This window comes from Leucopleurus acutus (genome assembly GCF_964270905.1).
Source record: "Leucopleurus acutus genome assembly, chromosome: X".
NCBI classification, from domain to species: domain Eukaryota; kingdom Metazoa; phylum Chordata; class Mammalia; order Artiodactyla; family Delphinidae; genus Leucopleurus; species Leucopleurus acutus.
In genome coordinates, this window is record NC_139148.1 from 16,089,989 (window position 1) to 16,113,777 (window position 23,789).

At 39.6% G+C, this 23,789-nt stretch overlaps 2 protein-coding genes across 2 annotated transcripts in view; both read right to left on the bottom strand.

The window, feature by feature from the left end:
* EIF1AX (eukaryotic translation initiation factor 1A X-linked) overlaps positions 1-23,789 on the bottom strand; it is a 396,407-nt gene that overhangs the window by 168,406 nt on the left and 204,212 nt on the right. The gene's annotated exons all lie outside the window — the stretch shown is intronic.
* Positions 11,047-23,789, bottom strand: part of BCLAF3 (BCLAF1 and THRAP3 family member 3) — a 66,415-nt gene continuing 53,672 nt past the window's right edge. Inside the window, 3 exon segments of the mRNA XM_082864206.1 lie at positions 11,047-12,082; positions 12,084-12,089; positions 21,399-21,554. Coding sequence (XP_082720332.1) covers positions 11,990-12,082; positions 12,084-12,089; positions 21,399-21,554 — 255 coding nt within the window. The 3' untranslated portion in view covers positions 11,047-11,989.

A 23,789-nucleotide genomic window follows, 5' to 3' on the forward strand; every position in this document is an offset into this window, starting at 1 on the left:
GATTCTAAGAGGAGCTCAATAGATAGTGCCTAAAATTAATGTCAAGAAATAGCGGTATAGGCATGTTATTTATTTATTTAGTTTTGGCTGCACTGGGTCTTAATTGCTGTGTGCGGGCTTTCTCTAGTTGTGAGCGGGGGCTACTCTTCATTGCGGAGCATGGGCTCTAGGTGGGCGGGCTTCAGTAGTTGTGGCACACAGGCTCAGTAGTTGTGGCTCGTGGGCTCTAGAGCACAGGCTCAGTAGTTGTGGCACACGGGCTTAGTTGCTCCGCGGCATGTGGGTTCTTCCTGGACCAGGGCTTGAACCCGTGTCCCCTGCATTGTCAGGTGGATTCTTAACCACTGTCCCACCAGGGAAGCCCAGGTTATGTTATTTAGATATAAGGAGGTAAATCCAGAAGACAGAGGTATAAGATTTGAAAGTGGATCCCCCTGGGGAATGGAACTGAGGAATACAAGGGAGGAAAGCAGGGGTCCACGCATAGCGAGAGAAGCCTTATTTAGGACAATTGTTTACAATGTGTGTAGAGTACTTTCCCGTCCCCGCTGTAACAAATTATTACGAACGGAGTGGCTTAAAGCAACACAAATTTATCTTACCATTCCAGAAGTCAGAAGTCCAAAATGGGGGTCACTGGGCTGAAATGAAGGTGTTGGCCTGGCTGAACTACCTCCAGAGGCTCTACGGGAGAACCCATTTCCTTGCCTATTCCAGTTCTAGAGACTCGAGGCTGCTGGCGTTCCGGAGTTCGTGGCCCTTTTCCCGGCAGCAATTACATCTCTCTGAACTCTGCTTCCATCATCACAGCTCCTTCTGTAACTACCTTGTCTCTCTGTTTTGCTAATAAAACCCCTTGTGATTATATTGGCCCACATGGATAATCCAGAACAATCTCCCCAGTGCAAGATCATTAACTTAATCACACCTGCAAATTTCCTTTTGCCAGGTAACATAGTCACACTTTCCAGGGATGAGGACGTGGACATCTTTGGTGGAGTGGCGTTATTATGCTTACCCCAAGGCGTCTATGTTTAATTTAATTAAAAAAAATTTTTTTTGGCCACGTGGCTGGCGGGATCTTAGTTCTCCAACCAGGGATGGAATCCGTGGCCCCTGCAGTGGAAGCGCCAAGTCCTAACCACAGGACCACCTGGGAATTCCCTAAAAATATTTTTTAAAACATGCACTCTTTGACCCAACAATTCTCCTTCTAGGAATTAATGCTAGTGAAATAATTAGTCATATGTACAGAAATTTATGTTCATGGACACTGTTCATGATGCTGAAAAATTATAAACAAATACATGTTCATGATAAAAAGGTTTAAGGTACAGCTATAAAGACTACTATGTAGCAATTAACTACCATGCTATAGAGCTTTATGATGAATAGCAAAAGATGTTCACTGTATGTTGTGAAAAAAGAAAAAGACAAAATAGTAAGTTCACTACTATCTAATTTTTATTTTTTAAAAGTGTGGGTGTATTATGTGCAGAAAAATGTGTTTTTGTTATGCACGTATGTATGTACATATGTGTGTGTGAGTTTATGTAGGGAGACAGAGACAGATACAGAGAGAGTAGGAAAATGTGAGTGTGTGTGAGTGTGTGTGTGTGCATGCACAGTGAGTGCATGTGCCAAAGGCCCACAGGACTGACACCAAACTGGTAACTCTGGTTACCACTGAGTGGTAGGAATACATACAATAAATTTTCATTTTCTTCTTTATGCCTTCTCCTACTTTCTAGGATATTGTCCCCCATCAAGCATGCGTTACTCTTATAACCAGAAAAAAAGTTATTTTCATTTTGCATAAATAAATAACTTTTAAAATGAGCATCTGAGGGCCTAGAGACTAACTATAGCAACAGCTGTGACCAAAGATTACACATGTAGCAATTAGCACAGCTAAGAAAAGATGTTAACAACCTTTATTAACACTCTCCAAACATGGTTAAGCTATCCATGCTCTAGGAGTATGTTGAAGCCATGACTATAAATCTCCATATCTTGTTCTCTTTCAAATCTTGTTCTGTGCTAAGGTCTGCTAGGCTATAACATCTTAGTGGGCACTGAGTCTCAACTGGTTTCCAGGCAGCAGTCGAAAAAACAGCTCGATTCCCTTCCTTGCCCATTAGGTGGGGCAAGAAAGCTTTAGAAGAGTCCCTACCAGCTAATACATGAACAGGAAGAGACCAAACTGAAAAAAAAAAACTGGTACAAGGGCTCAGAAGTCACCTCTGTCCATTTGGGAGGCATGTGTGCTGAAATTTTTCAAGGATGAAAACTATTTCCAGAGTTTTCTAGAGAATGCCAAGTTGGGAGTCTGTAAAATGTGTTTCAGTACCTGAAGATCATACCAGCTACCAAAACAAAACAGAAACAGACTCACAGACATAGAGAACAAACTAGTGGGGTTACCAGTGGAGAGAGGAAGTATGGAGATAGGGGTAGAGTATTAAGAGACACAAACTACTATGTATAAAATAAATAAGCAACAAGGATATATTGTACAACACAGGGAAATAGAGCCATTATTCTGTAGTAACTTTAAATGGAGTACAATCTATAAAAATGTTGAATCACCACGTTATACACCTGAAACTATTATAGTAAATCAACTGTACTTCTAATTAATTAGTTAATTAAAATACCTCTGGTTGAAATGCAAATTAAAACAACACTGAGATAGCACTTTTATGGATCAGACTGGCAAAAATTCAAAGCTTGTCAACACACTCCACTGGCCAGGCTATGGGAAATTCCAACTGGTACAACTCCTGTGGAGTAGAGCGGGCAGTATCTAAGAATATTCCGTATATAGTTTACCGTTCCATCCAACAATCTCACTTCTTGCAATTTACCCTGAAGATTCACCTCCAACAAGATGAAAATAAATATGCACAAGGTTATTGATTACAGCATTATTTGTAACTGCAAAATATCAGAGACTACCGAAATGTCTGAACATGAGTGTGGTTGAATAATGGCATAGGGACAAGTGGAGGACTGCAACTGTAAAGGAGAGGGAGGACAACCTCACTAAGTGACAGGGAGTGACTTCCAGGATTTCTTAAGTGAAAAGGGCCAAGTGCAAAAGAGGATATAAAAGATGCTTCCTTCTGCGTAAGGAAAAAGGGGAAGTAAGAAAACATACATGTATCTGCTTGTCGTTCCCCAAAACACAGGCAGGAGAAGCTGGAAGTTGGTCACCTACAAGGAGAGGGAGGGAACGTTGTTGAAGGAATACGGGACGGAGTGACACTTCTCTTAGTGTATCCTTCTGTATAGCTTTGATTTGTGGGAGTATGTTAATATTCTATATATTCAAAAAATCAAATGAACAAGGATGAAAAGGGAAAAAGCCAAAACTGAAAGCAAATTGAAAAAAAAAATCCCAACTGTATTTCAAATGATGTTCCTTGTATTATCCTTGCAACTTTTCTGTAAGTGTATTTCCAACTAAAAAAGTTTTAGATAGATGGAGAGACAACTGGTTGAAATGTGTGACAATGCCATTTCACACCTACTAGAATGGCTAAAAACACAAAATGACAGGCTGGCAAGGACGTGGAGCCACTGGAACTCTCATACTTTGCTGGCAAGAGTGTAAAATGATACAGCTACTTAGAAAAACAGTTTGGTCATTTCTTATCAAGTTAAACATATACTTACCATTTGACCCGACAATCTCACTTCTAGGCATTTACCCAATTGAAATAAAAAGATATGCTTACGTAAAGACCTGTACTTAATCTGTAATTGCCAAAAGGTAGAAGGAACAAATGCTTATCAAGTAGCGAATGGATAAGTAAATTATGGTACATCCAGACAATGTAATACTACTTAGCAATAAAAAGGAATGAATTAGTGAGATATATACAACAACAAGGATGAATCATAAAAGCATTATGTTAACTGAAATAAGTCAGACACAACAGGCCACATACTGCATGATTCCATTGATATGGCATTCCGGAAAAGGTAGAATTATAGGGATAGAAAACACATCCATGTTTGCTTGGGGTGGGAGAGGAGACTGCCCACAAAGGGGCACAGAGGAACTTCGGGTGGCAATAAAAGTATTTTATATTTTGACTGCGGTGGTGATTAAATGACTGTATACGTTTGTCAAAACTATTGAACTGTATGCCTTAAAAGGGTGAATTTTAGGGACTTCCCTGGCTGTCCAGTGGTTAAGACTCCGTGCTTCCAATGCGGGGGCGGTGGGGCGGGGGGTTGATCACTGGTTGGGGAACTAGGATCCCACATTCCATGTGGCATGGCCAAAAATTTTTTTTAAAAAAGGTGAATTTTACTGTATATAAGTCATACCTTAGTACACCTGACTTTAAGAAAGAAACTCTGTCTGGGTCTGAATCCCAGCTCTGGCACTTATTAGCTGGTGACCTTGGGCAAATTACTTACCTCCTCTCTGCCTCAGTTTCCTAATGGAGACAATAATAGTACCTACCTCATAGTCTTTCTGTGAAGATGAAATGAGTTAATACATGGAGAGTGCTAGGACATTGCTTGACACAGAATAAGTGCTTAGTACTTGGGAGCTCTTGTTTTTTGGTTGCGTTGTGTCTTCGTTGCTATGCGCAGGCTTTCTCTAGTTGCGGCGAGCGGGGGCTACTCTTTGTTGCGGTGCGTGGGCTTCTCATCGCGGTGACTTCTCTTGTTGTGGAACACGGGCTCTAGGCACGTGGGCTTCAGTAGTTGTGGCACGGGGGCTCAGCAGTTGTGGCGCACGGGCTTAGCTGTTCTGCAGCATGTGGGATCTTCCCGGACCAGGGCTCGAACCCATGTCCCCTGCATTGGCAGGCGGATTCTTAACCACTGTGCCACCAGAGAAGCCCGTGAGCTCTTATTCTTAGGGTCAGAACAGACGAGTCTGAGTCTGAAAGCTTGGCTGCCAGTTCCACCACTCAGTAACTACGTAAGCTTGGCAAAGTCGTTTAACCTCTGGTAATCTCAAAGTTGTGGCAGTGTTACCCCCCACCTGCCTTGCACACCACACTGGGTATTTACAAAGATCAGATGGGATAAAGGTGAGATCAAGTAATGCCTTGGTCATTCAAGGATAGGTTTTTTTTCCCCAAAAATTGGAGAAAGCAGCATCTGAGAGGACTGCCTGGATTCTGAGTCTCTCTGTGAATCCAGGGGCTATTAACCGAGATCATGAACAGAGGAAAAACACTTTTGGGGTTCATTTCAGTTTCAGACAGGATGAGTTTGAGATAGCTGTAGGACATTCAGGTGGAAATTTCTATGTGACAAATAGAAGTAAGTGTGTAGAGCTTGGGGAGAGAGGTCAGGGGTAGAGATAACTTTTTTAAAAAAAATTAATGAACACATGATATCAAAAGACATGCATATAAATTAAATCATCCAAGAAAAATGTGGAGGGAGAGAAGAGAGCCAGGGAATGGGCCCTCAGGATCACCAGCACAAGGGGGCAGACAGAGGGTGAGAGGCCTCAGAGGAGACAGAGAAGAGAGGTCCAAGGGAGAAGGCCAGGAAGGGAAGAGAGAAGAATTGAATTCAACAAACACCAAAACAGCTGGGGGCTCTGGAAGACAGACAAAAATGAATGAAAACAAAGCAAAGGTGATGAAAAGAGTAAACAATTGAAAAAAGAGCCCAGATAGCCAGGTGCTGCCCTGAGGGTTGGGAGGTTTGGACAGAGCTTCAGAAAATAGAGACGGTGGAAGGGGAAAATTATCATAGAATGGAAGGATCTAAGTCTCCAGGCAGAAGGGGCCCAACAGGAGCTCAGCTAAACAAAGGACCCATTCAAAAGACCCATCGTTGATAACTTTCAGAAGATCAGAGAAAAAGAGAAAGTTCTAAATCTCTCCGAGGTTAAAAAACAGTTCACATATACGGGAGTAGGAGCCAAAGCAATGGAGAAATGTTTTTAAAATAGAAAGAAAATTATTTCTAATCTATTCTAGATATTTCATATAAGTAGAATCATATAATATTTGTCCTTTTGTGACTGGCTTATTCACTTAGCATAATGTCTCCAAGGCTCATGCACGATGTAGCATATATCAGCACTTTATTACTTTTCATGGCTGAATAAGATTCCATTGTATGGAGAGACCACATTTTGTTTATCTATTCATCTGTTGATGGACACTTGGGTTGTTTCCACCTTTCGGCTTTTGTGAATAATGCTGCAACTACAAGTTTATAAGTCCCTGCTTTTAATTCTTGTGGGTATATACATACCTAAGAGTGGAATTGCTGCATCATATGGTAATTCCATGTTTAGCTTTTTGAGGAACTTCTAAGGCAACATTTTTTCACCATAGTTGTTAAGAGACCATTAAATTAGTCGCACTGTGTCCCCTACAATCCCTTGCAGAATATTGTCATCAGCAAGAACTTCACAACATTGGAGTCAATTTCTTCTTTACTAAATGTTATTTTAAATGTCATTACAAGGGATTAAAATTTGAGGTAAGAATTTACTTTACAAAATTACCTGTAAAGTTTAATCTAGTTTTTAATAGCTTAAATGATACGTACAGCAAAAACAAGCTTTCTTAACGTTAATAAGTCAGGGTTTTAGAAGACATTTTTAGGGGACTGCCCTGGTGGCACAGTGGTTAAGAATCCGCCTGCCAATGCAGGGAACATGGGTTCGAGCCCTGGTCCGGGAAGATCCCACATCCCGTGGAGCAACTAAGCCCACGAGCCACAACTACTGAGCCCGTGTGCCACAACTACTGAAGCCCACGCGCCTGGAGCCCATGCTCTGCAGCAAGAGAAGCCACTGCAATGAGAAGCCTGCACACTACAATGAAGAGTAGCCCCTGCTCGCCACAACTAGAGAAAGCCCACACGCAGCAACGAAGACCCAGTGCCGCCAAAAATAAATAAATAAATAAATAGATAGATAGAAGACATTTTTAGCTTCCTGAGAATAGGATTCTATCCCATGCCCTCTAAAATACGTAAACTTGAATGTCATACAAACTGCAAACACATTTTAAACATGTATGTGACTATCTGCAAAGGTTGAATATACATAAATAAAATATTATCTCAGCTACCAAAAAGATAAAGCTCAGAAAAAAAGACTAATAAAAAATAGCAAAAGTTAGCTGACACTAAATATATATGAGCAGTGTTATTATGAATGAATTTTTCTTACTTTTACATACTATTCTAAGTGAATTTAAATTATATGTAATTATAAATTATTAGAAATCAATAATTTTTATTAAAAAGTTAACACAACACATAAATAAGCTTATCCACATTGATGATGTGGGAGGGACACAGGCAGTAAAATCCCTCTGGACTAAGGAGAAGTAAGTAGCCCTTGGAGGTAAAGCTTGTTTACATGAATTTTTAGTAACAGATACACAATGGATAGGATATTCTTACCACTTTTTTAAAAAAATGGCTTTATTTTATAAAAATGATACAATGTTCATTATATTCAACCAGAATACAGAAAAGCACAAAGAGTCACTCATAATCCCACCACTTAAAAAACCATCTGTGTTAACAGTGGGTGGGCATATGTCCAGACCTCTCTATTCATGTACAGACACTACTGATGGTGAAAACTGATATACTTTTTATCTTTAAAAGTTTTAGTTAAATTTATTTGAATGCTACAGAAAAAAATTAGAAATGAAACTGAAGGTGCTGCTCAACTTCAGATTAATATTTTTTCATCATAAGGTCTACTGGTTCCTAAAAGACCTAAGTAAGCCAGTGATTCTCAAACTCTTGAGCGAGCATCTGAATTCCCTGGAGGGCTTGTTAAAACAGACTTCTGGGGACTTCCCTGGTGGCGCAGTAGTTAAGAATCCGCCTGCCAATGCAGGGGACATGGGTTCGAGCCCTGGTCCGGGAAGATCCCACATGCCGCAGAACAGCTAAGCCCGTGCGCTACAACTGCTGAGTCTGCGCTCTAGAGCCCGTGAGCTACAACTACGGAGCCCACATGCCACAACTACTGAAGCCCGCGTGCCTGGAGCCTGTGCTCCACAACAAGAGAAGCCACCGCAATGACAGGCCTGAGCACCACAATGAAGAGTGGCCCCCACTCACTGCAACCAGGAAAAACCCACGCACAGCAACAAAAGACCAAACACAGCCATCCATCCATCCATCCATCCATCCATCCATCCATCCATCCATACATACATACATAATATCCGTTTTTAAAAAAAACAGACTGTGCTGGGCCCCACCCCCCGAGCTTCTGATTCAGTAGGTCAGGGGTGGGGCCAAGAATCTGCATTTCTAACAAGTTCACGGGTGATGCTGATGGTTGGGGAACCATACTTTGAGAACCACTGCATTAAGGTCAAGAAAAAGACTGAAAAACTTAAGGTTGGACACTACGTTTTTTTCTATTTTATATAATACAATCTTAGACACCATAACTTGACATGACACCTGCCCATGAAAGATGAGGTGGTTAGTTCTTAGAATTCATCCCATTTTCCCCTACCCCACCTCACCCCACCTCCACCATGTCCCGACTGATTAACGTACTTCCATTTTTGTCACGATTTATAACATTTACATTCTATTCTACATCTCTGATTCCTCAGTTTTAAAACCTTAGTTGTATATTTTAACGGATTCAGAGCTAATAACCATTCCTTTTGGTGGGACTTCGTTGGGGAACCTGGTATCCTCTCTCGTCTGGGTTCCCATTAAGTGTCCAGAACTGGTGCTCACTGGACCAAAAGGTGTATCTTATCCTGTGAGCTTTGGCTTCCCCAGGCTGCTCTGCAACCCAGAGAACGCCTTGTCCTGGTGAATCTTTCCCCTTTCCCTGAAGTCCTGAGACAGAAGCAAAGCCCTCACCTTCCCAAGGATTTTCCTTGACTCTCCTCTGTATGACCTGGTCACCGCACCAGTCCCTTTGTACATACCAGGGCTCCACATCACTCCAGTTTCTTCGCTCAGTGCTACTTAAGGGGTGGAGGGGGGCTGCGAGTCACACCTCACCTTGCTGCATTGGCATCTTCTCCGTGCTTCCTTGTTCGGTTGCTGCTGGTGAATCTGTGGCTGCCGGTTACTGAGTTTGCCAGATAATGGAAAAGGAGAGTTTCTGATCCAGCTTTACTCTTCCTGCTTCCTTCCACCTGAAAGTATCCCCATCCTTTTTCTAAAAACTACTGAAAAATGTAGGATTTATTGGGTAAAAGATGGTCCACATGATGCATCTACATAAATTATTATAATGTAAATATAATAGTTTTTTCCAACAGAAAAAAATGTATCCTCCAAAATATTTATAGTAGTTTTATCTGTGATAAGATTATGGCTGATTTTTTAAAAACTGAAATTTACATTGACATAATCGTAGATTTACATGTAGCTATAAGAAATAATCCGGAGATCCCATGTATGCTTTACCCAATTTCCCCCAACCCATCAAATTTTAAAACCAGCAAAACCACCAATGGAATAGTGCCTCTTGAGGTCTGTGAAACCAATAAGAAAGAAATGTGACCAGGGGATGCTCAACCAGGAATGCCAATTTCTCTCTCAAGCTTTAGTATATTATGTTTGGTATAGCACTTCACACTATAGGTTGCAGTTCTTTGTTTCTGTGAATGTCTTCCCCAACCGTCGATTAGGTGTCTCAGAGCAGGAACTGTGTCTTATTACCTTTGTCTTCCAGGGCCAGAGGAGGGCCTACCACACAGAGGAGGAAGGTGAGAAGGCAATGATATGTGACTTATCAAAATAACTTTTCTTCTGAAGTCTTACACATTCAAGAATTCAAATTATTTCCAGTCAATAAAAAGTGCTATGGATAACCTTTTGTTCAACCTCCACACAAAAATTAGATATTTAATTCCTAATAGACATAGTCTATTTGTTACTCATTCATGCAACTAATATTTAATGAGTTCCTACCATTTGTCAAGTAGGATGCTGGCAGCTGGGAATGCTATGGTGAACAAGACAGACATGGTCCCTCTCCTTATTTTATACTTTAAATTATAAAGCAAGCCCTTCTTTTTAGCCATTAGATTTTATGCACTCAATATTTTCTAAATACATCCATGCTACAAATAGGTATTTTGCAAATAACATGCTTTTTGCATTTTGAGACAGTACCAAAAGTATATTCAAATATGCCTAAATAGGAAACCGGTTGTGGAATGATTAATATTGAATCAACCATTTTACCCTTAAGTGCTACAATAAGTAAAAATAGAGCTAGAGAGCCAACTTTGTTTAGTCAGTTACATTTTTTTTTCTTTTTTTGGCCGTGCCGCACCGTGCCGCGCCCAGCACCATGTGGGATCTTAGTTCCCTTACCAGGGATCAAACCTGCGTCCCCTGCGTTGGGAGTGCAGAGTCTTAACCACTGGACCACCAGGGAAGTCCCCAAGTTACATTTCTATGTTTAATGTCCATTTTCCCTATCAGGCTGTACGTACCATAAAGGCGGGCTCTATGTGTCTTGCTCTCTTGTTCATTGCTATAATTTTAGCACAGAATCTGTGCAATAAATATGCATTAACCTAATGATGAACTATTCGAGGTTTATAACTGTTCCTCAGAGTATGGGAATAAATGAAATAAATTATTTTAAAATTTAAGGCAGATGTTTTGGGTACTTAACACAATACAAAGTTGTCATACTGCTGTGTGCATGCATTTTTTTTCTTGCCATAAGTGGAATGTAAAAAAAAAAACCTGACCTATAGAGACAGTACACAGCATAAGACAGGCCATCCATCTAAATTTATTACCCAATTTTAATGCATCAAGCACTCTTGCCCCCTTACTGCTGACCCACTAAGGAAATGGCTACTCTATCTTTTAAAGGCATGTTTAAAAAATTAAACGTTTGCAATAAGATTTTTCATAATCCAGTCATGAAAAAGTTAAGTTCTTACCAGATTTTGATGCAGAAAGTTCTGTCTTTGTAAGTGCAAAACAGTGGTTTAAATATCAACAGTTCCTACCAAGGGCTGTAATTCTCACACGAAATTAAAATAATGTTCTCACAAACTGGCAAGTAACTGCTTCAAGCAGAAGGAGCAACAGTATTTTATTTAATTACAATTAAACATTTCACAAAAGTTTAATTGGGAATGTATATGTACTATTAAGCAGAACACAGAAAACATAAAGAAATAAGGTATTGAGACCTAAAATATCATTTAAAATCCTACCAATGTTATCTTACACATAGTAGGTACTCAATACAACTGAACTGAAAATAAACACTTTATAATATGTGCTTGCAAAATGTGTAATGCTGTAGTAGTAAAGTACAATTTCTGAATATGAGATTTTGTCTGTCAGTTTTTTTAAAAGCCTTTAAAAATATGATATGCATGAGCTTACCCTGAGGGAAAGGAAGATGGAATACAGATTATAAAATCTTTATGTATTTTCCACAATAGCATTTTGAAGTTGGAAAAGAGCAAATAGTTGTGGAAAAAAACTGAACGAACCAATTACTCAAAATTCAGTACACTCATAACTACCTGATGGAAAATTTGAAGCACCTTTTCTTATGTCTTCTTATGTCATAATATGAAATGTATGAATTATATAGACCTTGATCTTCAGAAGCTTAAGAAAACTTCAAGTTGTAAGCCAAAATGTCATCAGAAAAAGAAAAATCTGGTATAAAAATTGCTACGTAAGGCCACTGTTTAAAGTTCTTTCATGTACAGACACTATACAATTCAGGTACTTTTGTTTTTGTTTTTATTACATAAGCAAAACTTTCAACATAGAAACGTCTGGATATAACTCAGTTCTCTATGAAACCATGCTCAGAGAAAAATGCATCAACAAATAATGCCCTTTTGAGACTTTTTGCAAAAGAAGCTGTAGTTAATACAACTTTTAAATTGAATACTGTAATTTAAAAGCAATTGTTAAGGGTAAAAAAGTTGCAGCATTCCACTACGGAAAAATAAAGTTATTTTATCAAGATAGTTACAGTATTAGTGCTTTAGTGCCAATTCTAACTCTTGACAAAAAGATGCTCCCAAATATCATCCTGTAGTGTCATTTCCACTTGTAACAATTCCAGATTAGATTGCTGGGGCAATGTTTGTATATTCCTATTGAGAGAAAACAAAAGAAATACAGACTTCAAAAGAAGCATTGGTTAAAACATCTGAGCTAGAGTTTTGTTTACATTGCAATTTTCAAAATATTTTAATTAATTTATTACCGCTTGCACTCAAGATCCCCAAAAAGCTATCTGGATTCCCAAAGACACAAAGTAACAACAAAACACATCAACGCGGATATCAAATGATAAGTCAGTAGGACAAAAAATATATATGGCACTTGATAGGCTGGTATTAGGAAGCTAATGAAAACAGCATTCTGCTATTTGGGCGAGTTTCACTGGGGACATCACTGACAAAAACTCAAGACTCTTAAACCGTAGTCCCTCAAGAACAGAGCCTGATGTGACACACGCACAACCTCAAATGGGTACTTTATCTTTGTCATCATAATGTATCTAATTCTAAAACTATATGGACTCTTCTAGCATGACTGGTAACAGCAGAGAAAGCAATTGGGGGGGGGAAAGCTTTCCTGCTTTTGGATGGTTACCTACAATGTACGAAGATGTATGGCTTCAATAAACACAGGAAAAGGAATTCACAATAACAATAAGACTATGATTAAAGGATAACAAATGTGAATTCTATACTGTGATGCTATGCAAAATGTTAAATTACCAACCACAAACTGGACATAGGACCATGCAACTAATAAAAGAGCAAAAATGGTAGAATGACATGTTTTTCTGGGACATTAAAAAACTTATTAATACATATATCCTTACCTTTTACTAGGATCTTACATTATTAAAACTGAAAGAAATTTAAAAGTTGATTTATTTTTTGGCACTTATATTAGTATGGAAACGTTTAATTCCAAACAAAAACAGTACTGAAGAAAATTCTTCTATTTTGGTTAATGAAATGTTCAAAATACATGCATATATATTTTTGTCAACATCATTCCTTTAAACAGAGCCAGAATACATTGTATCCTATTTCTTTACTCATTATATAATATAAACATCATTTACATTGATCTTCAAATAAAATATCTGTTGCCTACTAACAAATGTAAAAGGAAACGCTAACTATAATAATTCTGAAAAACTTTTTCAACTGAAATATCTTGTTTATAAAAATGTGGAATTATTCTGAATCACATTCACCCTTGACATGGCTTCTTCTACACTATCTCTCGGATTGATCCCTGCATTCTTCCAATTATTTGAAAACCTATTATAAGCAGAATGCTGAACTAGACATACGAGCATCACCCTCCTCTAGGTTTTCATAACTTGACACTTGAGTCAACTGTTTCCTTGTTGATCTTCCTGCACCTCGCCTCCTCCCAGAACCTGCTCACCCAGCCATCAGCCTCAAACACCACTTTCTCCTTCTCAGTCTAGGAAGATGTCCTACTGTCACCACATCACATCCTCTATATTCTACCCAGATTTTGAGGTCCTCTATAATTTGCATACCCCTGTCTCTACCCAACTCCACATTCTACTCCCAAAAATGGATCTTTGGCTGTAGCCCATTCTAAGTCCTACTCTCCATGACTCAGCTTACAACCTACCTCTTTGGTGAAGAGAGTAGAAATCACAGTACTTAGCGTACATTCCCTGACCATTTCTAACACACTGATCCTTTCCACCTCTCTGTAGGCACTTACCATCTGTGAAAATAAGCTCTTCAAAAATATGGCTGTGCAGAAAAGAGTTAATATAGCATACCTGACCGCTATTTTTGAAAAGTCTGATTATAAGGTTGGCCCTTGGCTGGCATCTAAGAACTTAGATTTCAGGACGGTTTCCACCACTGATGAGTGCATAAATTGTGCAAACAACATGGTCCATGCTGAACATCTGCTTTCTTGCTCTGAGTCTGGAATGTGGTATGTGCCTGGCAGGGGGTGCCTATGTGACCAGTGCTGGGCGCTGAGTCTCTAACGAGCCTCCCTGGTTGGCAACATTTCACGCATGTTGTCACAGCTCGTTGCTGGGGGACTCAGGCACATCCTGTGTGACTCCACTGGGAGGGGACTCTTGGAAAGCTGCACCTGGTGTCCTCTGGACTCGCCCGTGCACCAATTCCCCATGCTGATCGTGCTGTGCGGCCTTCCGCTGGAACATCTCATCTATGAGCGCCACCACATGCTGAGGCCTCTGAATCCTCCTAGCGAATAACTGAACCCCGGGTGGTCTTGGGGACCCCTGACACAATTGCTGCTGTTCACTAACTTTTTAGAGCTATGGATGGGTGTGTGTGTGTATGTGTCCGTGTGTGTATGATTAGATTAGATTCCATTCAACAAGCATTTTTAAAGACAGACCATATGAAAGGTAATGGGGGAGACGTGACGCTAATGAGGTACCCTCTGTGAAGGAGTTGATCAACTATTTGGGGAAATAGGAAGGTAAACAGCAACAGTTAGAGACCAAATGAAACAAGAGCTAAAGAGGGGGCTTTGGTAAGGCTTTACAGTGGATCATAAAAGGAAAGCAGGGTTTAATAAGAAAAGGATGGGGATCAGGAGGCTATTTCTAGCCAAGAGAACGTCAGGAACAAAGATAGAAATACATGAAAACGGGCTTCCGTGGTGGCGCAGTGGTTAAGAATCCGCCTGCCAATGCAGGGGACACGGGTTCGAGCCCTGGTCTGGGAAGGTCCCACATGCCGTGGAGCAACTAAGCCCGTGCGCCACAACTACTGAGCCTGCGCTCTAGAACCTGCGAGCCACAGCTACTGAGACCGTGTGCCACAACTACTGAAGCCTGTGCACCTAGAGCCCGTGCTCCGCAACAAGAGAAGCCACCGCAATGAGAAGCCTGTGCACCGCAATGAAGAGTAGCCCCCGCTCACCACAACTAGAGAAAACCTGCGGGCAGCAACGGAGACCCAATGCAGCCAAAAATAAAAGAAATAAATTTTTTAAAAATACATGAAAACATATATTATGCTCCAAAAAACAGAGGGTGCATGGAAAAATGTGGTTAGAAAGGCAGCTTAGGGCTGGACCTGGCTAACAAGTCTGGTCTCTTTTTTTATAGGCAACAGATTCCTTGGAAGGTGTCTGCACAAGAGTGATATGACTCCGACTGTGTTTTGGGACAATAACTGTGTTACTAGTGAAGGGACAGAATAAGCAAATCACAGGAGGCAAGGGAGCAAGTTAGAGGCTGCTAAGATTCCCCAAGCAGACCAGGAATACCTACGAATGTAGCATACAGTAAAGGTGGCATTTTCAATCAGTGGGGAAAGGACAAATTACTCAATAAGTAAGCAGTGTTAGAAAAACTGACTATCTCCTGGGAAAAAAATCAGATCCTGCCCTTATATTGTATCGTTAAAACAAATTCTAAAAGGAACAAGTATTTATATGTTGAAAAAAGTAACCATAAAACCACTTAAAGGAAACACACTAAGGAATTTTAATAAGCACAAACATGATATGAAATCTAAAAGCCATACAGGATTAACTTGACAGGTTCATGAAAATTAACAAGTTCTGTAATGTAAAAGCCACCATAAACAGCCAACTAACATGAAATAAATAGGAGCAAAATATATGATAGGTTAATACCCTCAGTAAATCAAGAGCTCTTAAAAATCAGTAAGAAAAAGTACCAACCCTCAACAGAAACATTGGTAAAACATAGAACTAAGGAAATTGAGGGAAGAAATACAAATGACAGATAACATATAAAAAATATGTTTGCATCATTAATAACTGAAGAAAGGCAAATGTGAACTATCTCCTGCTATTAAACTGACAACAGAAAATAAAGATTAATAATGTGGAGTGCTGGCTAGGGTGCAGGTAAACAGGAACTTTCATGTACTTCTGGTAAGAACAAAAATGAGTAAAAAGGGAGCTATGGCAAGGTACCAAAATGTCAATGTGCACAGTGGTTTAAAGGAAATAATGAAAACCTGTAAACTATCCTGAAGTCATCAACAGACGCTTGGTTAAGTAAGTCAGTAATCATCAAACTGGTTTACACATACCCTTAGGAGTATATGAAGACTTTCCGGTGAGTATGTGGGTACAGACAGTTTGGAGGGAATCAATTTCCAGATCTTCAAATTCTCAATGTTTGCTTTCCTGTACAATCGGTTAAGGCTGATTCCCTACCTCCCACTTTTATACTAGGAAGATACACCTTCTCATCCTGAATCTTAGTACTTTGCATTACCTGGGGACCCCCCCAAAAGAGGGGGAAATTGGAAATACTGGTGACGGTGCCAAGAAAGTGAACCAACCTTAGCAGCTAGTAATAAATAGCATACTTCTGCAAGTCGGATGCTTTCCATTTCTTTGCTTTCGTTTAATTGTAGGAGGACAAAATCAAGCTGTCAGTAAAAGAACATTCAAAATACTTTTTGAGGATAGATCACTAAGTGATTTTTTGGCCTATAATTCAGAGTGAGTTCAAAGAACGGAGTGGCATTGCTATAATAAAAGTTCTTTCATTCCCATCTATACAATCATATAAACAAGGTTTCTCAGGACTTACATTTATAAAAAGAAAAAATGGAATTGATAATTGAACACTATTATTCTACTACTAATAAGTAATATTTATCTATGAATACCCAAACTAATTGAAAAGAGAAATGCATTTCCAATAAAACTTTTATCTGATCAATACTTAACAAAATCTGTAATACATTTACGTTATTTTGATCAACTGTAATGGTCATTCAGTCCAGAGAAATATTGAACACCTAAGAGTCACAGAAATCTATTAATATTATGTGTCAAATTTGATTTGGTGAGCAATAAAAGACTTTCAAAGATAAAAGTCTATGGGGCAAACAGAATGGAATCCAAATTCAAGGCCAAAAAAAGGAATGATGTAAAGTTTCCCACTTGTTAAAAGAGCTCGTCTGCGTACTTTAAAAAATGGATGTTACCAAATTCCTGTGGTGTGCAGGTTCACTGAAGAGATTTAAAACAATGATGTAACAGTTTTATTTAAGACTCTATTTATAATATGCCAGAAATTCTATCCTTTATAACAAGTTAAACTTATGATTAAAAAGTATTAGATACCAACCTAAAAATGTACAAGGAGGTAGATAATTTTTCATAATTTTAGGGTATGTAAGCAAAAGAGGTTTGAAAAGCACTGAAATAAATAAGACATCCATAGAGTGGAATGATATGCGGCTATTAAGATGAATGAATTGGATGGAGCAATGGATGAGTGATACAGATAAGAACACCTGGGACAATCGCAGTCAGAAGGAAAACTGGGAGGGTTAGTACGACAAGTTTCTAGCTTGCCTGGCTAGCTGTGAGAGCTACAGACCCTGAGGAGATATCAGTGGTCTGGGGAAGAGAGCAAGTGCGATTTTATTTTTAACAGCTTTACTGAGATATAACTCACATACCATACAGTTCTCCCATTTAAAGTGTACAACTCAATGGTTTTTAGTGTATTCACAGAGTTGTGCAACCATCACAATAATCACTTCTTTTGTGCGCCACCATCCTTCAGCTCGAGGGACACAGCAGCAGTATAACAGGTTCTTGCTGATTCATCTGATCTTGGTTCCTGTTCTATCTTTGTACCCCATGACTTCCATGGTTTTTTCCAACCCCAAAAGCCATGAATCCTGGTCTCTAACTTCCTTCTCACAGTGTCCTTCTGCTCTCTCCTTCCCCCCTTTCTATCCAGGGGCAGAGCTCTGGTAGGCACCGAGCTGACAGGTACCTGGGGACTACTGGAGAGTCTAGGATGCTGAGGAACTCCATGTTTTCCTGACCAAACACACAATTGCTAAAAGTTTTTCAGAGGCAATGTTCCCAGCGGGGACTTCATGAATTCTGAATAGGTTCTCCATCCTAGTCTGGTCCATAGTCAGACCCTCAAGAGTTTCTGAAAACGTTCTATGATGAGCATAGAATATTTCATGGGGGTGCTTGTGAATGACAGTGGATAAAAGACAAGCTTCTTTCCAGGGGGTAATAGACATTTCTCCCATCTCCTCATCTTCCACCCCAAGCACAGAATCCAAGAGAAAGGAAACATAATAAAATGGAATTTGGGTGCCAGAATGGGGTTAATATGACAAGTGCATGATGAATGAGGAGGAAGCATTTTAGTTCTGTACTTTACTAATACTGCTTGGGAATCTTACTACCTTGTAGGCAGCTGGGGAGCTAATTCAGTTTTAGGGAGGCCACGATTATTCTGGTAAGTGGACAATAGGACATATCAGGAGCACATCTAGGATCTCCCCAACTCTTCCCGGAACCTGTTTGGCACTGGACACAAGAAGCACATGTCTGATGGCACAGTAAACAGACTGTACTACAGAGGAACATTATAAGAAATTCAAGCCATGACTGATCAGCCCAGACATTTCAATATGGTGGGGGAGTGAGGAATCCAGACAAGACCAGTCTAAACTTTCCTGGTGGACTTTGAGGCATGTGGAAATACAAAGGTTCATATCTAATTTCAGGTTCAAGAAGTTCCAGGACACCTAGATTAATTAATTAACCATGCATCCTTAATCTAGTTGGTGGTCTAATAATGAAAACAATGAACTCCTTAGTAGGACAAAAAGCCAAAGCAGGGTACAGATGCTGCCTGGACTAAGACTTCTCTCCAGGGCAGGACCTTCAAAGTTCCCCCCCCGCCCCAATGCTAAAGCTTGGGATAAAGCAACCCTGGAAGAAACCAAAGATTCCAGGCCTTCACCTCTTTTCTTTAGGGCATGAAAGCCAAGGTAAAATGGAGTAATAGGTCTAAACTGTCAGTCTGTACATATGGAATGGGATTCCAGGGTAGCACAATACTACTAGGACAGCTCTAAGGCCAAGTAAGCCGTAAGCACCTTAGTTCACGATTTGCAGGGCAGAAATAGAGACACAGATGTAGACATCAAACGTATGGACACCAAGGGGGGAAAGTGCTGGTGGGGGGGTGGTGGGATGAATTGGGAGACTGGGATTGACATGGATACACTAATATGTATAAAATAGATAACTAATAAGAAAAAAAAAAGTACCTTAGTTCAGACCTTGGCAGAAACAGAGCAGATGTGATGCCTCATTCCTTTCCCTAAAGGTTAGGAGAGTGTGGAGCCCAACTGTTCAGAAGGGTGCTAACAGTAGGGTGCCTGATTTCACGCCATGCTCATAGAGGTGGGCCTAGTTCAAACACAAATCTATACAAAGCCTGGCTATGCCTTGCTTGCAGGTACTGACAGTAGCCAGGGTGGAAAAGCTCATGTCAAAGTAGCTACAACACGAACATCTATGAAGCAGCATCCAGAATGGTAGGCCCAAGAAAGAGTAGTAGACACTGGTTCCCTAAAAATCTAGTGTGTGGCGACGACTTCTAAAGCTCTCAGTTGGCAGCAAAAGGCAAGAGGAAGGCGAGACTGTGATCTGCCCAGGACCCTAACTGCAACTGCTACATTCTAGATGATACAAAAAGCTTAGGCCCTAGGGGCTTCCCTGGTGGCGCAGTGGTTGAGAGTCCACTTGCCGATGCAGGGGACACGGGTTCGTGCCCCGGTCCGGGAGGATCCCACATGCCGCGGAGCGGCTGGGCCTGTGAGCCATGGCCACTGAGCCTGCGCGTCCGGAGCCTGTGCTCCGCAAGGGGAGAGGCCACAGCAGTGAGAGGCCCACGTACCGCAAAAAAAAAAAAAAAAAAAAAAAAAAAAAAAAAAAGAAGCCTAGGCCCTAAAGCCTGGAGACCCATAGCAGGTTGTGGCTCTTTCTAGGACACACTTGTTATGTCCTAAGATGAAGGCTTGATGTCTGGTTTCTACTGGTTGTTAAGTGAGGCTGGCGGGCAATGTGGTCTGGAAGAACTGGGCAGCCAGCAGGAATGGGGCAAGCTGAGGAGAAGAAAAGGATGAGGAAATGGAGCAAGTTCAATGAGAATATAGAAACTGCAGGCTGAGGCAAGCACTCAGGAGCCCCCAATCATCTAAAAAACAGAGGTAAAAATGGAGCTAAATGAAACTAACAATCAGAGTTCAGCACAGAGCTAACAGAAGAAAAACACACAATAGGTACCTGAAACCCAACCTTGCAATTGAGGAAAAGGCTTGCCTCACCCTTCCTCCTCGAGTGGGGATCAATGACCAGCTTCCTTGAGAACAGCCAGGCTGTCACCTGTGACTGGGGATGAATGCCTAGAAGACCTGCTGCAAAGAAACTTGCCACATGAGACAGGAAGAGAAGCAGCACCTTGGTCCAACATAGGGAGGTGTATGAGAGGGGAAAATGACTCCAGTTACATTCATGTTTTTAAACAAGAGATAGCTTTCCTAACACCAAGAGTGATATACACAGTGAAATTAAAAACCTCTTTTAAGGCACTCAGTTAAAATTGAGGGGTGGGAGAAGTTACAGAAGATATTCTATTCAACGCTAAAACTTCAAAAAAAAATCAGTTGTCAACTCCATTCTACTGGTCCATCTTTTGAAAAATAAGTTTTACTAAAATCACCAAGTAAGCTCAGTGTAAAGTCTTCACAAGCATGAATACTTATGGGAACACTGAAGGTTAGAAAATGTATAAAACCACAATTAGATTATTTGATAGCAACACTAGATATACATCATCTACTCAGAAGAAAATATTAGCCCCAAATTATTAACAAAAATGAGTCAAACATTGACAAACATGCCTCAACAGATGTAATGCTATTGTTCTCATTTAAAATATAATTTGCAGACGTTACTTTTATATGATATTTATGCTGCATTTTCAAATACCAACATGGTGAATTTAAATAAAATCAATCCACAACTCAAAGAGTACGCAATCCAAATTATCAAGTAATGAAACTTTTTATTAATAGTTAGAGTTAGCATATAGTAGTGACGGTTGCACAGCACTATGAATGTAATTAATGCCACTGAATTGTACAGAGATGGTTAAAATGGCAAATTTTATGGTATATATATTTTATCACAATTAAAAAACATAAATGAATGGGAAAAAAAGATAAGTTAGTGTATTTTGTAATTATGTACCCTTTTTATGTACTCAGTTCAATATTTTTTGGTACCTAGAAAATTCACATTGTATCAGGCTAAAATATATCAGCTAAAAGACTTTACCTGATTTTCCATTTCAAAGATTAACCATACAACAGAAATTCTAAAGTAAAAAGTTCAAACAGCTAGCATATTCAAAGTATTTGAGGTATAATAGCTAAGGCATTCTTCAATTATCATGCAATAAGAACATTGATATCTAGGTTGTTTCTTAAGTCAAAATTACATTACAAACTGAATTTATCTATTAAACATAGATACTTTAGGAGTTCAAAAGTCAGTCAACATTTTTAAATGATCATAATCCAACTAACCTTTTTTTTCCTCAGTAATCTTTCTCTGAATTTATTAGTGATAAATCCGCTTGGACCAGCAAACCGTAAACGCTGATATTTAGCCTGAATGCACAAGCTCTTCTGTAGTAGGCCTGATTTATACTGGGGCTGAAATGTGCCACCTCTAAAGTTGGTCTGTAAAGGAAAAAAAAATTAAATGTTAAAACTATAGCTTCCAAGTCTATTTTATTAGTATAAGAAAGGGGAGGGCTTCCCTGGTGGCGAAGTGGTTGAGAGTCCGCCTGTCAATGCAGGGGACACGGGTTAGTGCCCCGGTCCGGGAAGATCCCACATGCCATGGAGCGGCTGGGCCCATGAGCCGTGGCCGCTGAGCCTGCACTCCGCAACGGGAGAGGCCACAACAGTGAGAGGCCCGCGTACCGCAAAAAAAAAAAAAAAAAAAAAAAAAAAAAAAAAAAAAAAAAAAAGAAAGGGGAAAAGGTCTGGAACGTAGAGCTTCCCTTAATTCTAGGTACTACAGATATTTAAAGGGAAAAGGTTAATGATGGTAATAAAGCATGTTTTCCTCAAACTAGCTTCCTAGTTTATTTTGTATAATAATAATTTAAAAACTATTTTATATAAATGAATTTTTAAAACTATTAAGTTAAATTTTGAAATTCTTGAAATTTATCATACTAAGAAAAAGATAACTTTAAAAACCTCAGAATTATCCTTCTGATTCATAGTGAAGTATATCAAATCCCAACTGGGTGGGGGAAGATATTAAGTATCAACATTTATTTAAGAATCAAAAACTCTCTTGGGACTTCCCTGGTGGTCCAGTGGTTAAGAATCCACCTTCCAATGCAGGGGACGAGGGTTTGATCCCTGGTTGGGGAACTAGGATCCCACATGCCGTGGGGCAACCAAGCCCACGTGCCACAACTACTGAGCCTGAACTCTACAGCCCACGCTCCACAACTAGAGAGAAGCCCGTGCACCACAATGAAGAGCCTGTGTGCTGCAATGAAAGATCCCGCATGCTGCAACTAAGACCCGACACAGCCAAATAAATTTTAAAAATTGAAAAAAAGAATCAAAAACTCTCTTAACTTTACTCTTGTTAGTACCTTTTTTTAAAAAAAAAAATTTATTTATTTGGCTGTGCCAGTTCTTAGCTGTGGCATGTAGGATCTAGTTCCCTGACCAAGGATCGAACCTGGCCCCCTGCACTGGAAGCACGGAGTCTTAGCCACTGGAACACCAGGGAAGTTCCTCTTGTCAGTACCTTTGAGTCAATCTTTCTTTACCATAAAAATCCCACTACAGCACATATTTTCAAGAAAAGAACTATACTTAACAAGACATTTCCTGACCTGCATACTGCCCAATATTACAACAGACATAGAGAACAATGAATATGTGTGTCCCATGTGGGACATGTACAAATGGTATCTTACAAAGGAGTAATTATAAAAATTAAGTAGATTCTTCTTTCCACAATGATTTAACAAATGGGTATGTTATGCATAATGATACACAAAAGTTTATTAAAAAGTATTTATGCCAGGCCTATTTTCCAATTATTTTCTTAAGGCTACAAACAATTTCAGGTAAAACAGAATTATAATGAGACACTATAATTTTGTTAAAACTATCTGCACCAACTTGATACATCAGGGCTAATCTTGAGATTTACATTGCCCATTTTTACATATCTAATAAGGTGATTACTACCTTGCTTTGAATTAATCCAATTTATGTAAAAAGTAAATTTTAATGAAAGAGCTCCCTTTCTTAGGAATGATTATTTCTTCCCCCTACTTTACTATAAAGAATTGTGAATTTCTAAACAACCATATAACATTACACAGCTTTAAATGATTGGTCAAAAGGAAAGATGAATGCACATATTTTGAAAAACATTTTTTAAGTAAGTTAATGTTAAAGACCTTTCCCTTAAGGAGAATGGGTAACAGGAAATAGATCTCATAACAGTCTTAGAAAAATTACTACAACTGACTATATCTGACCAATGAGAAGTGCAACATATAGGAAACACTTAAATCTGAATGCCCACCTACACCATCTCTAAATTATATAGATGTTACATTTTTAGTTGACTTTATGCCTCATTACTTAAGAGATTAAAAGATGGTACAAAACATGTTTTTTTAAAAAAAATATTTATTTATTTGGGTGCACCGGGTCTTAGTTGCAACACGTGGGATCTTTGTTGTGGCATGTTTTAGTTGCGGCATGTAGACTTCTTAGTTGCGGCATGCATGTGGGATCTAGTTCCCAGACCAGGGATCGAACCCGGGCCCTGTGCATTGGGAGCGCAAAGTCTTACCCACTGGACCACCAGGGAAGTCCCAAAACATGTTTATACAGCCTATGGCCCTAGCTATTTTTGAAAACCTAATG